The following is a 16,431-nucleotide window of genomic DNA, read 5'->3' as shown; positions in this document are numbered from 1 at the left end:
CACTCGTGGGCGCATCTGGTCATAATGGCGAACAACCATGACGTCGTCCATACGTATTTCACAAAGCCGGCGGCCGCGAAGAGCCTTGACCACCCCTGGAATCCATTTAGGGCGAGATCCATACCCTCGCGCCCACACGTCGGCGCCCACCGAGTATTTTCCCACACTAGGGGACACAGTACAAGGCCTGAAAGGGTGAAGCAGGTGCGGTAGAGTGCACGGTTGGCGGCCATGCAAGAGTTCAGCAGGGCTGCGATCACCCAGAGGTGTGAAGCAATAAGAACTCAGAAATTGCAACAGAGTGTCATCTGTAGAAAAATCACTAAGGATTTTTTTCATCTGGCTTTTAAAAGTGCGGACAAGGCGCTCGACCTCCCCATTTGATTGCAGATGGAAGGGCGGTGCTGTAACATGATGAATCCCTTGTCCAGTACAAAAATCACGGAAGCCCTGCGAAGAGAACTGAGGGCCATTGTCCGTGACGATCGTGGATGGAAGACCTTCTAGCGCAAAGATTTTGGACAAAGCCAGCGTCGTCGCCGCAGTGGTGGGCGACGGACATCGAACAACAAACGGAAACTTCAAGAAGGCGTCAATCAACAGTAGCCAGTAAGTGCCGAGGAAGGGGCCGCCAAAGTCAGCGTGCACCCATTCCCATGGCTGCACCGGATCAGGCCACGGAGAGGGCATTGTACGGGGTGCAGCCAGTTGTTGAGCACACTGACCACACGCAGGGACCATGTGGGCGATCTCCGAATCAATACCGGGCCAATAAACGTGCCTGCGGGCCAGGGACTTAGTCTGAGAAATCCCCCAATGCCCTTCATGCAACAGTTTGAGAACATCTTTGCGAAGAGAGGCTGCCACCACGACCTGTGGAGATGTGCCATCTGTGGCCACAAGAACAACACCCTCATGAACAGACAGACGAAGGCACAAGGCATGGTAGTTGCGAAGGGGATCCGATGCCCGGCCCTTGGTCCTGTCCGGCCAACCCCGTTGAACAAAACCGATCACCCGACGCAGGACCGGGTCCCGTGCAATAGTGACGTGACCTGCGAACCTGTAAGTGGAAAACCCTCGACCGCACGACATTCTTCCTCATCAATGTGGAAACAGAGTAGTTCATCTCGATCGAAAACCGGGTCGGGGCCCATCGGCAAACACGACAACACATCAGCTTGGCGTGCTGGGCCGTGGGGCGATAGTGAATCTCATAGTGAAAACGAGACAAGTATAAGGCCCAATGTTGCAGGCGGTGAGCTGCCTTATCCAGAAGCGACACCGATGGGCTGAACAGAGAGACCAGCGGCTTGTGGTCGGTGGTGAGGTGAAACTTAGAACCATACAAAAAAAACGCTGAACTTTTTTAGAGCATAAATGATAGCGAGCGCCTCCTTTTCGGTTTTAGAGTAATGCCGTGGGCATCGTTGAGGGTCTTGGAAGCATAGGCGATGGTTCGTTCCGACCCATCCTAATACTGATGGGCGAGAACAGCCCCTAGGCCATACTGTGACGCGTCAGTCGCCAGAACCAAGTGCTGACCCGGACGGAATGTGGCAAGACAAGGCGCCGACTGCAAATGAGCCTTCAGGCAAACAAAAGCCTGCTCACACTCATCGGACCAACAGAAAGGAACGTTTTTGCGTAACAGCTGATGCAGAGGATGAGCTACCGCCGCCGCGGATGGAATGAATTTGTGATAATAAGCAATCTTGCCTAGAAACACCTGAAGTTCTTTGACCGTAGACGGCCGGGGTAGAGCGGTAATGGCCGCAACGTGCTGTCGTAGAGGACGTATACCCTCACGGGACAAGTGGAAACCAAGATAAACAATGGAGGGTTGGAAGAACTGTGACTTGTCCAGATTGCACTTCAACCCAGCCGAATGCAGAACCCGAAACAGTGAACGCAAATTGTGAAGGTGCTCCTCAGTGAAGGCCCCCGTGACAACAATGTCATCCAGGTAGTTGATGCAGTCGGGAACGGAAGACGTGAGCTGTTCCAAAAACCACTGAAAGATGGCCAGCGCACTAGCGACGCCAAATGGTAACCGCTGGTACTGATACAACCCACAAGGAGTGTTGATGACGAGAAATTCCTTGGAAGACGCATCCAACGGCAACTGATGGTACGCCTCCGATAAGTCAAGTTTGGAAAAGAACTGGCCCCCAGCGAGCTTGGTAAATAACTCCTCAGGACGGGGAAGAGGATAAGTGTCAATGAGGCTCTGAGCGTTGACAGTGGCTTTAAAATCACCACACAATCACAGACTCCCGTTTGGTTTAGAAACCACCACGATTGGCGATGCCCATTCGCTGGTGGTAACAGGAAGGAGAATCCCTGAAGCTGTTAACCTGTCTATCTCAGCCTTGACAGGTGCACGTAACGCCATCGGAATAGGGCGTGCCCGGAAAAACTTAGGGCGAGCTGTAGGCTTAAGAGTAATGTGGGCTTCAAAATCCTTGGCACGACCCAGACCAGCAGAGAACACGGATGAGAATTCAGAACACAATCCATCCAGCTGTTGATACGGAATATCCTCAGATATGAGGTGCACATCATCATCAATGGAGAACCCGAACAACTGGAAAGCATCAGGTTTTCAGTGCCCGCATGATCCACCACATAAAACGGGAGGGGCCTAACAACAGACTTGTAGTCAGTGGAATCATCAAACTGGCCAACGATAGGAATTTTCTGCTTATTATAAGTTGGCAAGATTTCGCGTAACTGGAGGCAAGGGATGGGAGCCCAATGCCAAATACGTCCAAGAATTAATGAGAGTCACTGCAGAGCCAGTGTCCACTTGCATGCGAATGTCTTTATCCAGAACACGAACAGTAACAAACAACTTATTTGTTTGAGAAAGCACACAGTTAACATCCATGTCCGATGCCTCGTCCTCGTTGACAGGAATTTTAGGGGACTGACACACAGAAGCAATGTGGCCTTTTTTCCTACATGAATTGCACGTGGCCCAACGTTTTGGACACGCGGCCCTGTCATGCTGTACGAAACAACATGGACAAGAAGGAAGTGCGGAACGAATCTGCTTCTGTGGTTGCTGTTTTCGCTGCGAGCATGGCGGCCCAACGCGACGTTGTTGACGCGAGTGGACCGCCGCCACATCGTCGTTCCCCTGGGAATCAGGCAAATTGTCCATGTCGAAAGTTGTCTGTATAGCGCCTACATCACACCACGCGTCTATTTGCGCACCAGCAGCGTGAGACACTTCAGAAGATTGAGCGATGCTTAGAACTTCCGACAACGACGGGTTTGGCAGTTGTAAGGCACGTTGCCGAACTTCTTTATCAGGAGCAAGCCGTAGAATAGCATCCCTAACCATCGAATCAGCATAAGACTCATGATGAGTGTCCGTGACAAACTGACATTTCCGACTCAGACCGTGTAGTTCTGCCGCCCAAGCCCGGTAAGATTGATGGGGCTGTTTACGACACCGGTAGAACGCCACGCGGGCGGCAACGATGTGGGTGTTTTTTCGGTAATAGTTAGACAATAAGTCACACATTTCTTGGAAGGACAGAGAGGCAGGTTCCCGCAGAGGGGCTAAATGAGATAGCAGCTGATAGATCCGTGGGGAAATCCAAGATAGAAATAACGACTTACACATAGGAGCATTGACAATGCCGAAAGCCAAGAAGTGTTGTCACAAACGCTTCTCATAATCCTCCCAGTCTTCAGCGGCCTTGTCGTAAGGAGGGAATGGAGGCGGAGAAGAGGAAGACAGACGATGAGTAAGCGACGTCGACAACGCCTGAATAGCAGCCGTCAGCTGTGTTTGTTGTGCCTGAATAGCAGCCGTCAGCTGTGTTTGTTGTTCAATGAGCACTTGCATAAGCTGTTCCATGTCTGCCCCGACACGAACACACAATTCCACAACGCAGGAAAAAAAATATCCGACCTCGTCGCCAAAAAGTGTTATAACCTTTAATCACTAATAAATTGCGTGGATATACAAAAGTAGAAACAATAGCGGGTTACATGCTACTAACTCCATATCTGTCATTCGACTGCTGTCTCGTGACATGCGGCCGGCGCCGTTCATAGCTAGGTGGCGCTCCCGCTCTCAGCCGAGTTGCGGAGCGCCTCTATCGCTGTGTTCGCGTACTGATGTAGCGGCACTTTTAAATATCGTGGCACTGCCACAACAGTGATCTTTTACAAAATGAGTAAAGGGAAATATTTCTGACTGTGATATTTTACAAAATGAGTAAAGGGAAATATTTTTGACTGTGATCTTTTACAAAATGAGTAAAGGGAAATATTTCTGACTGTGATATTTTACAAAATGAGTAAAGGGAAATATTTTTGACTGTGATCTCATACAAGATGAGTAAAGGGAAATAATGCTAGGTGTGGTGGCAGTGACAGAAAGTAAGCAAGCAAGCAAGTAAGTAAGAGAGGACAAATGCCTCACTAAGGATTATGAATAATGTATCTTCAATGTGTAACACCTGTTGCTTCCTACATGTTCTCTCTCTCTCTCTCTTTTAAAGTTTCTGATAAGGTAATAGTTGTTTTTGGAAACTAAATTTCTGCAGATCTAAATCTTTTTTATTACTGCTAGGTGTAGCAAATATTTTTATTTTCTTTCAATGTTAATTATAATCTTTTCATCTTTCTGAGTGTACATCATGTTTAAATAATGTTTTTTTATTATTATATGGGTATGTGTCTATATTACACAACCAAATGAATATGAAGAAACACAGATATTTAAAAGGAATGAAATTTATTTATTCTCGAATCAGAAACATACAAATTTACAGTAGCCATACACATCAATAAATATGTACATATATATACACAAATTGTATTTATATTGCATGTTCCCAGTATTTTGCAACCTCCAAGGTGCTTGGAGTGGCTTGCAGGAGATCAGTCTTCGTGCAGGATGTAGGGCACAAAAGGCACTGGAGCATTTGGCTTGTGGTTTGTTCTTGTCCACAATCAGTACGTATCTTTTGTTATGAAGCCCCATCTCTTCAGGTTGTCTCTGGATCGTCCAAATCCTGATCGTAATCTGTTTAAAGATTTCCACTCCAGCCAGCTCTCATTGTGTCCAGGTGGTAGTTCTTCAGCTTCTGGCGTCTGCAGGTGAGGCATCAACTTCCTCCATAACTCCAGCCTTGCCTTCTCTGGTGAAATGGTGAGCTTCTCGGATGTTCTCAGGAAGCTCTTTCGCGATCTCAGCTGTTGCTGTGGTGGATTACGTCAGTGCAGTGGATGGGCACTGTCCAGTTCCACTTTCAGTCTCTCCTTGTTGGCAGCCACTGTTCTGCGTATCCATGGTGGCGCTATTCCAGCCAGGCAGTAGAGCTTATCAGTTGGGGTAAGTCTTAAGCAACCTGTGATCAACCTGCAGGTTTCGTTGAGAGCAATGTCTACTTGTCTGGCATGAGATGACCTGTACCAGACTGGAGAAGCATATTCAGCAGTAGAAAAGCACAGTGCCATTGCAGAACAGTGAATAGTTTGTGGATGTGATCCCGACTGTGTCCCCGCTAGTTTGCGAATTAGGTTGTTTCGAGCGGAGATTTTCATTTTGGTGTTCTTGCAGTGAGTTTTGAATGTCAGAGTTCTGTCGAGAGTGACTCCCAAGTATTTAGGTGCGTGATGATGCTGGAGTTGGATGCCTGACCATGCAATATGTAGCTCACGATTAGCTTCCCTGTTCCTTAAAAGAAAGGCACACTCTTGTGTCTTTTAAGGGTTTGGTCTGAGTTGGTTCCGATTGTAGTAGCTTGACAGTGTACTAAGTGCTGTTGTCAGGTTTCTTTCCACTCTTTCAAAGCATGAGCTCTGCATAGCAAGGGCTAGGTCATCTGCATATATGAATCTCCTTTTGCTTGGGGTCAATGGCTGGTCGTTGGTATAGATGTTGAAGAGAAGTGGAGCCAAGACGCTTCCCTGAGGTAGACCATTTTTCTGCGCTCTCCAGCGACTGCATTGTCCTTGAAATTCAACAAAAAACCTGCGATTTTGGAGGAGGGTGCTGAGCAGTCTAACGAGGTGGGCGTTCTTGATCATATTGTATAGTTTTGTATGGAGTAACCGATGATGGACAGTATCATACGCTGCTGTGAGATCCACGAAGACCACGCCCATTACTTGACGAGTTTCAAAACCATCCTCTATAAACTGAGTGAGATTCAAAAGCTGCCCTGTGCAGCTTCTGTTTGGTCAAAATCCTGCTCGTTCGGGTATGAGAAGAGGGTCTATTACTGGTAGGATTCTATTCAGAATCATACGTTCGAACAGTTTATAAAGGTGACTCAAAAGGCTAACTGGTCTGAAATTCTTGGGATGATTTGCTTCCTTTCCAGGTTTCAGAAGAGCTATCACCCTGCTCTTTCGCCAGATCTTTGGTATTTGGCACTGGTTCATGCAGTTGTTGAAAAGCTGCAGGATCCACTTTCTTGTTTCTGGGCCAAAATTCTTGATTTGCTCCATACGGATGTCATCTAGACCGGATGCTTTGCCAGTTTTGCTCTCCTTAACAGCCTTGTTTAATTCAGCTGTCTCGAATGGGAGAGTCAGATCCCTCGTTTCTTCTTGGGCCTCTTGCTGTACTTTTGGAACTTTGATTCTATGGCTTCCTTTCCCATTCATGAGCAGTTGGTGTGCTATCTGATCTGCAGTAATGTTGCAGTGTGTTGTGGATCTGGTTGGGTCATTATTGAGGTGTCTCAGTAATCTCCACACTTTATGACTGTTTCTGTTGAGATCAAGTTCTTCCCTAGTTTTAACCCAAGAATTCCTTTTGGATTCTTTCAGAGATGCAATAAGTTTATTCCCAGCCGATAGCGTTGTCTCGCCAAATGGATCTTCTTCGAATAGTACCTTATACTCTGTAAATTGAGCACTGAGTTCTGAAGTTAGACCAGGAATGTATGATGTTTGACAACCCTGAGGAATTGCAATTCTGGAGCACCTCTTTACAGCCCTCACAAAAGTATCATACGAGTCAGGTGAATGTTCAATATTGAGAACTGCAGCGTCCAGCATTTCTGTAAACTTCGGCCAGTTGGCTTTCCAGAAGTTAAATCTCCTTCTGAACGGAACTGTCTGTGGTCTAACTGCTGAATAAATTTCGCACATGATCGGTCTGCACTGTGTATTTGGAATAGGGTTGCAGACAGTTTTTATGCACTGTTGTGAGATGTTCTCGCTGCAAAATATCAGATCAGTCTTGCATCCGCGTTTCCATCTGCCACTGTTGAAAGGTGCAGGTTGCTTAGGGTCATGTATAAGGCTCAGATGATTGCCTTCCGCCCATTCTTGTAATGCTGTACCATTCTCATCATCATGCTCATAGCCCCACATGGTGCTGTGACAGTTGAAGTCACCAGTCACTATTTGTGTGTGTTAACTATAAAAGTTATCAGGTAGATCGATTTTGAGATCAACTTCCGGTGGTTTGTATACAGATGTGACTGTACAGCCTTTGATTTCCAAATTTAAGATTTCAATATCATTTGCTTCAGTAAAGGCTGATGATATTATCTGTATATCTGGTTGGACAAATATAGCACTTCCATATTTTGGGTGTGGTCATTCCGTAGCCAGTCGCATTCCGTTTATTTTTGTCCTGTGCATTTCACAGCTTCTGTGGGTCTCCTGTATGCAGAGTACATCACACTTGGTTTGTCCGCACAGCTCTTGTAACAGTTCTTCTTTTGGTGATGATATACCTTCTATATTCATCGATATGTATACCGCAGAGACAGGCTGGACAGTGAAGGGGGAGGCGTGTTTATAGCGATAAGAAGTGCAATAGTATCGAAGGAAATTGACGGAGATCCGAAATGTGAAATGATTTGGGTGAAGGTCATGGTTAAAGCAGGCTCAGACATGGTAATTGGATGTCTTTATAGGCCCCCTGGCTCAGCAGCTGTTGTGGCTGAGCACCTGAAGGATAATTTGGAAAATATTTCAAGTAGATTTCCCCACCATGTTGTAGTTCTGGGTGGAGATTTTAATTTGCCGGATATAGACTGGGAGACTCAAACGTTCATAACGGGTGGCAGGGACAAAGAATCCAGTGAAATTTTTTTAAGTGCTTTATCTGAAAACTACCTTGAGCAGTTAAACAGAGAACCGACTCGTGGCGATAACATATTAGACCTTCTGGTGACAAACAGATCCGAACTATTTGAAAAAGTTAATGCAGAACAGGGAATCAGTGATCATAAAGTGGTTACGGCATCGATGATTTCAGCCGTAAATAGAAATATTAAAAAAGGTAGGAAGATTTTTCTGTTTAGCAAAAGTGACAAAAAGCGGACTACAGAGTACCTGACGGCTCAACACAAAAGTTTTGTCTCAAGTACAGATAGTGTTGAGGATCAGTGGACAAAGTTCAAAACCACCGTACAATGTGCGTTAGATGAGTATGTGCCAAGCAAGATCATAAGAGATGGAAAAGAGCCACCGTGGTACAACAACCGAGTTAGAAAACTGTTGCGGAAGCAAAGGGAACTTCACAGCAAACATAAACATAGCCAAAGCCTTGCAGACAAACAAAAATTACGCGAAGCGAAATGTAGTGTGAGGAGGGCCATGCGAGAGGCGTTCAATGAATTTGAAAGTAAAGTTCTATGTACTGACTTGACAGAAAATCCTAAGAAATTCTGGTCTTATGTCATAGCGGTAGGTGGATCAAAACAAAATGTCCAGACACTCTGTGACCAAAATGGTACTGAAACAGAGGATGACAGACTAAAGGCCGAAATACTAAATGTCTTTTTCCAAAGCTGTTTCACAGAGGAAGACTGCACTGTAGTTTCTTCTCTAGATTGTCGCACAGATGACAAAATGGTAGATATCGAAATAGACGACAGAGGGATAAAGAAACAATTAAAATCGCTCGAAAGAGGAAAGGCCGCTGGACCTGATGGGATACCAGTTCTATTTTACACAGAGTACGCGAAGGAACTTGCCCCCCTTCTTGCAGTGGTGTACTGTAGGTCTCTAGAAGAGCGTAGCGTTCCAAAGGATTGGAAAAGGGCACAGGTCATCCCCGTTTTCAAGAAGGGACGTCGAACAGATGTGCAGAACTATAGACCTATATCTCTAACGTCGATCAGTTGTAGAATTTTGAAACACATATTATGTTTGAGTATAATGACTTTCCTGGAGACTAGAAATCTACTCTGTAGGAATCAGCATGGGTTTCGAAAAAGACGGTCGTGTGAAACCCAGCTCGCGCTATTCGTCCACGAGACTCAGAGGGCCATAGACGCGGGTTCACAGGTAGATGCCGTGTTTCTTGACTTCCGCAAGGCGTTCGATACAGTTCCCCACAGTCGTTTAATGAACAAAGTAAGAGCATATGGACTATCAGACCAATTGTGTGATTGGATTGAGGAGTTCCTAGATAACAGAACGCAGCATGTCATTCTCAATGGAGAGAAGTCTTCCGAAGTAAGAGTGATTTCAGGTGTGCCACAGGGGAGTGTCGTGGGACCGTTGCTGTTCACAATATACATAAATGACCTGGTGGATGACATCGGAAGTTCACTGAGGCTTTTTGCAGATGATGCTGTGGTGTATCGAGAGGTTGTAACAATGGAAAATTGTACTGAAATGCAGGAGGATCTGCAGCGACTTGACACATGGTGCAGGGAATGGCAATTGAATCCCAATGTAGACAAGTGTAATGTGCTGCGAATACATAGAAAGATAGATCCCTTATCATTTAGCTACAAAATAGCAGGTCAGCAACTGGAAGCAGTTAATTCCCAAATTATCTGGGAGTACGCATTAGGAGTGATTTAAAATGGAATGATCATATAAAGTTGATCATTGGTAAAGCAGATGCCAGACTGAGATTCATTGGAAAAATCCTAAGGAAATGCAATTCGAAAACAAAGGAAGTAGGTTACAGTACGCTTGTTCGCCCACTGCTTGAATACTGCTCAGCGGTGTGGGATACGTACCAGATAGGGTTGATAGAAGAGATAGAGAAGATCCAACGGAGAGCAGCGCGCTTCGTTACAGGATCATTTAGTAATTGCGAAAGCGTTACGGAGATGATAGATAAACTCCAGTGGAAGACTCTGCAGGAGAGACGCTCAGTAGCTCGGTACGGGCTTTTGTTAAAGTTTTGAGAACATACCTTCACCGAAGAGTCCAGCAGTATATTGCTCCCTCCTACGTATCTCTCACGAAGAGACCATGAGGATAAAATCAGAGAGATTAGAGCCCACACAGAAGCATACAGACAATCCTTCTTTCCACGAACAATACAAGACTGGAATAGAAGGGAGAACCGATAGAGGTACTCAGGGTACCCTCCGCCACACACCGTCAGGTGGCTTGCGGAGTATGGATGTAGATGTAGATATGATGGTCAACTGTGGTCCTGAAAAGGACCAAGATGATGTACATGAAAGGAGCCTCCACGAAGATTGCAATGATTTCCGACCAAGAGAAGACTTGCAATCGGGCGTACCCTGGGCGTTAGGTTTCTCTGGCGGCTGATCCTTTCACGCCAGAAACATCATCTAGGAATGAAATAAATTTAGCAGATGACATGTGAGCAGTGAGGTGTGAAGTTGCTGTTAATGAAAGAACAGTGTTGTGCTAATCATCTTCATCACCATTGTCATCATTACCTGCTGTTGAATGAAGGCCTCTTCCAGAGCTCACCATGAATTCTTCTGATTTAATCTTCCAGCCACATTCTTTATCTATCATCCATTAGGTCAATTTCTACATAATTTCTTATTAGAAGGAACACAGCAGTATCATTCTAGTGCTTGAGTAAATGGACTAATATAAAAAAGTCATTTTATGCCTTCAGCATCAGATAATTTGTGATATACTTTTGTTAAAAACTGAGCAGAAAGTACTTTATAGAGACACTCCAGCACTTCATTCAAAATCCACAGTAACTCTACCATTTTGAGTTGCAGAAAAAGTCAAGTTCAGTACGTATCGCATCTAAGTGAAACACAGTGTGTCATTGGCCTCTGAAAATACTACTGAAATGTAGGAATTCAAAATGTATGCACTATTGTAGTGGTTTAGTGACAGGACTAAGGTATGAACTACATCTGTTTTTTTCCTTTATATCTGTTTTCTGCAACACACAAAGAATGACTTTCCACTCTGTGAGTCATGTATTTTGCCACATTTGAAAATCACAATTGAAAAGTATATCTGCCTGTCATCGACAATAGGTAAAGTTAAAATTTTAAGGATTACTTTTTATATGAGCACTGTTCAACCACATTTCATAGCTTTTGTGGCCTTATTTCTTACTACCTCATGGTCGTATTAACAAAGATATTCAGCAGAGTGAAGCTATGCATTTTTAATTTCATTAGAGTACACGTACAGTATTATTAATGATTATAGTCAATGGATATATACCTTCATTTTGAAAGCATAGAAAGGAGACTTAGTAAGTTTTTCATATTTTGAAGGGAAAGCTAGATGAGTAATCTTAAATAAGAAGGCACCTTCACCATATCTCCAACATAATTGTGACAAAATACGAAAACAGCGAAGTAATGTTTTCTTTATAAATAATGTATAATTCAGGTGAAGTTTATTTGTACCTCACAATAGCATATAGAGATCTTTTGCAGTTAATATTTTATTACTTTGTTGTTTATTGTTTAATTGTTCCCTTGAAGAGTGTTGAGCTGAATCTAATAATTAAAGTATTACTGTAGAAGGTAACTATGGTGCTGTGTATAGCACAAAGTAATTTTTCAGGTTCACTCCATATGAATGGCAGAATCCCCATCCTTGCAACCCTGATCCAGATCACCTGGAGAATCAGTTCACTCTACTCAACTGCATGTGGTTCGCCATTGGCTCATTAATGCAACAGGGTTGTGACTTCTTGCCCAAGTAAGCTCTAGAATGCACGTCCTTCGTAAGCAACACAAAAAGTTCCACAACTTCACAAACGTCTGCAACATTGTTGCCATCTATTACATCACATTTACTTAGACTAATAGGAACCTTTGTCACACAAAGAGATTTCTGTGCATTCAAAAATACCATGGTTATACGTCAAAGAGAATATTATCCTGAATCATAATTTAATTGTTAATTAATGAACTCACTCAGTGGGGCGAAGTGGAACTTTGTATGCTGTTGCTCCGAAGGTCGTGCTTACTCTGCATTTTTGCATGATATTTTATTATTTTTCCTTGCAGATTCAGTCCTTATGAGTGGGACAATCCTCACCCTTGCAATGATGAGCCTGATGTATTGGAGAACCAGTTCAGTCTGTTGAATTCACTATGGTTCACGATTGGTAGCCTGATGCAGCAAGGTTCTGATATAGCTCCCAAGTAAGGTTATGCTACATCCTTTGATGTGGCTTCACAACAGACTTGATAAGCAAAGATTTTAAATAGAGACACTCCCACAGAATTGAGTTCATGAAACTGCATATATTATCCATGCTTTATTAATTCCATGATACTTTTAACAACTGGTTTTATTAAAAGATTTATGGTTATATTGTCAAGGAAAAGTGTCTAGAACCATTTCAGGATCATCTTATTCATGTGACAATGTAAAATAATTTGATCAGTAGAATGTAACTGATCGTAAGCTGTATCCATGGAAACAACTTCAAATTTAATAATAATAATGTTTACAAGTACCTTTATAAAATAACCAACCAGTATTTTTCGCATTCTTACAGTTCTACCCGTTTTAATTTTTATTTCTGTAGAACATTGTAGCATGTTTCACACATTTTTACTCACAATGTAAAAGCTATAATTGTACTAGGTAATTTTCCTATTTACTATAAAACACTGATATAATATATACAGTATTGATATAACTTATCATTTCTATTCTTGAGAAATATCATAAAAATTGTTGAAAAAATTGATCAGTTAGCATATATTGCCCACACAAGCTATTATTGCATGTGAATCTTCCATTTCATGTTATAATTGTATGAAAATAAATATTTCATGATTACAGAGATAAGTTATAATAATAATAATAATAAATAGATTAAAATTATGAACATCTGGAGTATATTTCCACACTTCATAACCTATTTTAAGCTTTCTTGAAAGTCTGCTTATCATTTTAAATTAATACTCCTTTGTTCCTTTCTGTTTGTAACAAAAGGAAGACAGTGTTGGCAGACAAATAGTCTTGTAGGTGATTTCTGCACCACAGTTCCGTGTTGCCTAAAACCATATCAGAAATTTAGTAATGCATAATGATGATAATACAATATTTAAATGTAGTACTACCTTTTAAAACATCTTATTTTAACAGATTCCTTCTGTTGATTTTATTTTCTTTGAAAGACTCTTTGCAACTTTGACTTACTGATGAGTAATTGAATTAGAGACACCTATCTAGTAACATGTAGCACCCCATTTCTCCTTAGTGAGCCTTGTTAACACCTTCATGTCTGAAGGGGAGTTCTTCAACCTACTCTGAAACAAGTTAGGAATAATACAGTGCTGAGTTGTGTTACTGTAAGCACAAGCCACATTTGGTGGAGGGTAGGAGGGGGAGAGGGACAGGAAAGAGCTATAGCCAAACAAATGGTGCACATGATTGCACTGTTGATTTTCGTATCATTCATTGGTCATGGACAATCTTGGATATATTTGGTCCCATGTAAATGACCAACACATGAGAACAACTTAATCAAAAACCCGAATGTGACCATTCTGCCAAAGTGAGTTTTATGCTTATATTCTGTCATTAGTTTGTACCAACATGTACCATGACCTTTCTGTATGATTGGCAGTCTTCCAGTGCTCATGCTTATCTTTGTGTCCTGTGATGTATGGTGAGCAGCTGTAAATGTGTTGCACAGTACCCTGTGTCTATGGAGTACCATGCAGAAACCAAAGATGTAACTACTCATAGACTGGGTGAGTAACTTTCCACACTCTCACCCATCTATCTTCCGTTAAAATCAATGATATGTGCTGGAAATTCCTATCATCAGGACATTGTAGCCCATGACAGCTGACACTAGTGGCACTAATTTTTCTCTGGATCGGTAACCCTCAATATGAGGCCACATGAAAATCTCAGTGCTGCATAGCTTTAGAGATAGTGTCCTATGCACTGAGCATCTAAAATCTGTGGTAAATGCACCAATAGCATGTATCTTTCTCATCTTGTGCTCAGATGAAACACCAATTGGCAGGACAAGTTACAATGACATTTCAGTCCAGTCACAGTGTGCCATGGTGGGAGGATCCCTCTAGCAATGAAAGTAACTCTAATTCAGTTGCTCCTGAGTGTGTATCTAATTTTTAGGTTCATTCATTATGCTGTTGTACTAGTGACTATATTGTATATTTTTAGGGCAGTTTCAACACGGATGGTTGCTGGAATGTGGTGGTTTTTTACCTTAATTATGATATCATCCTACACAGCCAACTTAGCAGCTTTCCTTACTGTTGAGCGAATGGATTCTCCAATTGAGAGTGCGGAAGACTTAGCAAAACAAACAAAAATAAAATATGGTGCTCTCAGAGGTGGATCAACAGCAGCATTTTTTAGGGTGAGTTATTTCAGTTCATTGCAAAAAAATATTGAATTATTAATCTTTAGGTTACATAAATACTTACCATTTTATGCTCACTACCATTTTTTCCTCTTTGATCATAAGGCTGGTAAAAAGTTAAATGGTGCAGTTGAATTAAGATAGAAAAGTGTATAATCAGAGTAAAGAAAGATTTAAAATGTGGATTTTGTATAATGTGGCTATCTATTCAATCTGTGAATAAGTAAAATACCAATTCTGCATAATGACAATAACATTTCAAGAATTTCAGTTGCTGGTTTGGATAGCTGACATGTCTTTGACACAAATATTCTGCAAAGGAAAAATCTTTGAAGGAGATTTTGAGTATTCCATGATCAAAACTGGCATCACACAAAGAAATGCCTAATCCCCATTATCCTTCAATCTAATACCAGGAAAGCCCAACAGAGAATTCTAAAATCGTCAACCAAGATTAATAAAAGTAGGTGCTGCCCATGCAGATAATGGGTCAGCGAAAACACTCAAAGCTTTATTGACATACCTTACTGATATGCACAAGTGTTTACAGCACTGGACTTTCATTATTGAGCAGTGGGGTTCAAATTTCTTGTGGTTTTTCTAAATTGATTAATTGAAAATGCCAGAATACTTCCTTTGAAAATACTGCAGCTACTTCTCTTCCCTCTCCTTCGGCTTGACTTCCTTAGCCAGTGATGACATTTTTGACAATTTGTTACACTTAAATCGTCCTTTCATTTTCCTTCATTGATGCAGTTGGCATTTACAGCAAGTGGGACAAAAACAGTATAGCAAATCAATGAGAAAGAAAGAGTTTATGGTCACCAGTAGTTAGTAAAATTGAATGGCACCTTTAATAGCCATTAATTTGATATTCTAAGGAATGGACATCTTTAAATACTTGTAAAACATCTCTTGTGAATACCATAGCTTTTACATCAACATTAAGGCAAAATAATCAGCAGCTAACAGAGCATACTTCAGTTTTACTTCACGTGCAAAAAATTCAAAATTAGACTCCATCATTGTTCTTTACAACTAGCATTCCTCTGTGGATGTAAACCTGATATGAATGCACAGAATAGAAGTGATGCATGAATTGTATTCACAGTTGCGAATACGGCCGACCTTCAACTGCATAATGGAATGACCAAATTGAAAATTTGTGTTGGACCATTCCATAATACAGCTGAAGTTTTCCTATTCCATAATGCAGCTGAAGGTTTCCCATATTCACGATTGTGAATACATTTCATCGGTTTCAGAACAGCTGTAGTTGCCACAGTGCCTGTTCGTTTGGACATGCATGCACTGCAGTATCGGAATATATTTGAGCATATATTATATATGTACCATACTGTACAATTCCTGTTTTTATTTGTTCTATGGAGCAAGTGTGTACATAGCTCATAAATGAGCTGCTCTGGAGCAGGTTGAGTAAGGTGCCATATTGAAGTGTGGGTGTAGCTTACACACGTTGAGTTCTTAGCTGGCCGACACAATCATTATCTGCATCTGGCTGAAATAGGAACCCAGCATCAGCATCATTATCATCATCGCCATCATTTGCTTCACCACCAAACAATAAAAACAGTAACACTGCATTGTTAACTGCCATAACCAGAAGACGTGCTTTCTCAGTGCTCCACAATTTTCACAATTTTGACTGTGTAAACTGAGTTTGACACACTAGTGTAGAGGGTGCCGCAAACTTAGCTAAGTAAAACAGATCTGTACATTTCACCCATTTATTTAAATATATAAGCCAACTTTTGGCTTTCCTTTTGTGTATGATCATATGTGGCAGAAAAGTCCAGTTCAAAATTTTATAGTCTACTGTTCTGCTGTTCATGCCTTTTTCATGTAATATTTTATGTGTTGTG

General features: G+C 42.1%; 1 protein-coding gene across 1 annotated transcript in view; it reads left to right on the top strand.

Moving 5' to 3' along the window:
• The window catches only part of LOC126249735 (glutamate receptor ionotropic, kainate 2), a 222,570-nt gene that overhangs the window by 157,391 nt on the left and 48,748 nt on the right, over window positions 1–16,431 (top strand). The window contains exons 13-14 of the mRNA XM_049951412.1: window positions 12,201–12,338; window positions 14,347–14,545. Of these exons, the coding sequence (XP_049807369.1) occupies window positions 12,201–12,338; window positions 14,347–14,545 (337 nt within the window). The remainder of the gene's footprint in view (window positions 1–12,200; window positions 12,339–14,346; window positions 14,546–16,431) is intronic.

The sequence above is a fragment of the Schistocerca nitens genome, chromosome 3, assembly GCF_023898315.1.
Source record: "Schistocerca nitens isolate TAMUIC-IGC-003100 chromosome 3, iqSchNite1.1, whole genome shotgun sequence".
NCBI lineage: Eukaryota > Metazoa > Arthropoda > Insecta > Orthoptera > Acrididae > Schistocerca > Schistocerca nitens.
This window is presented reverse-complemented; position numbering and strand designations above follow the sequence as displayed.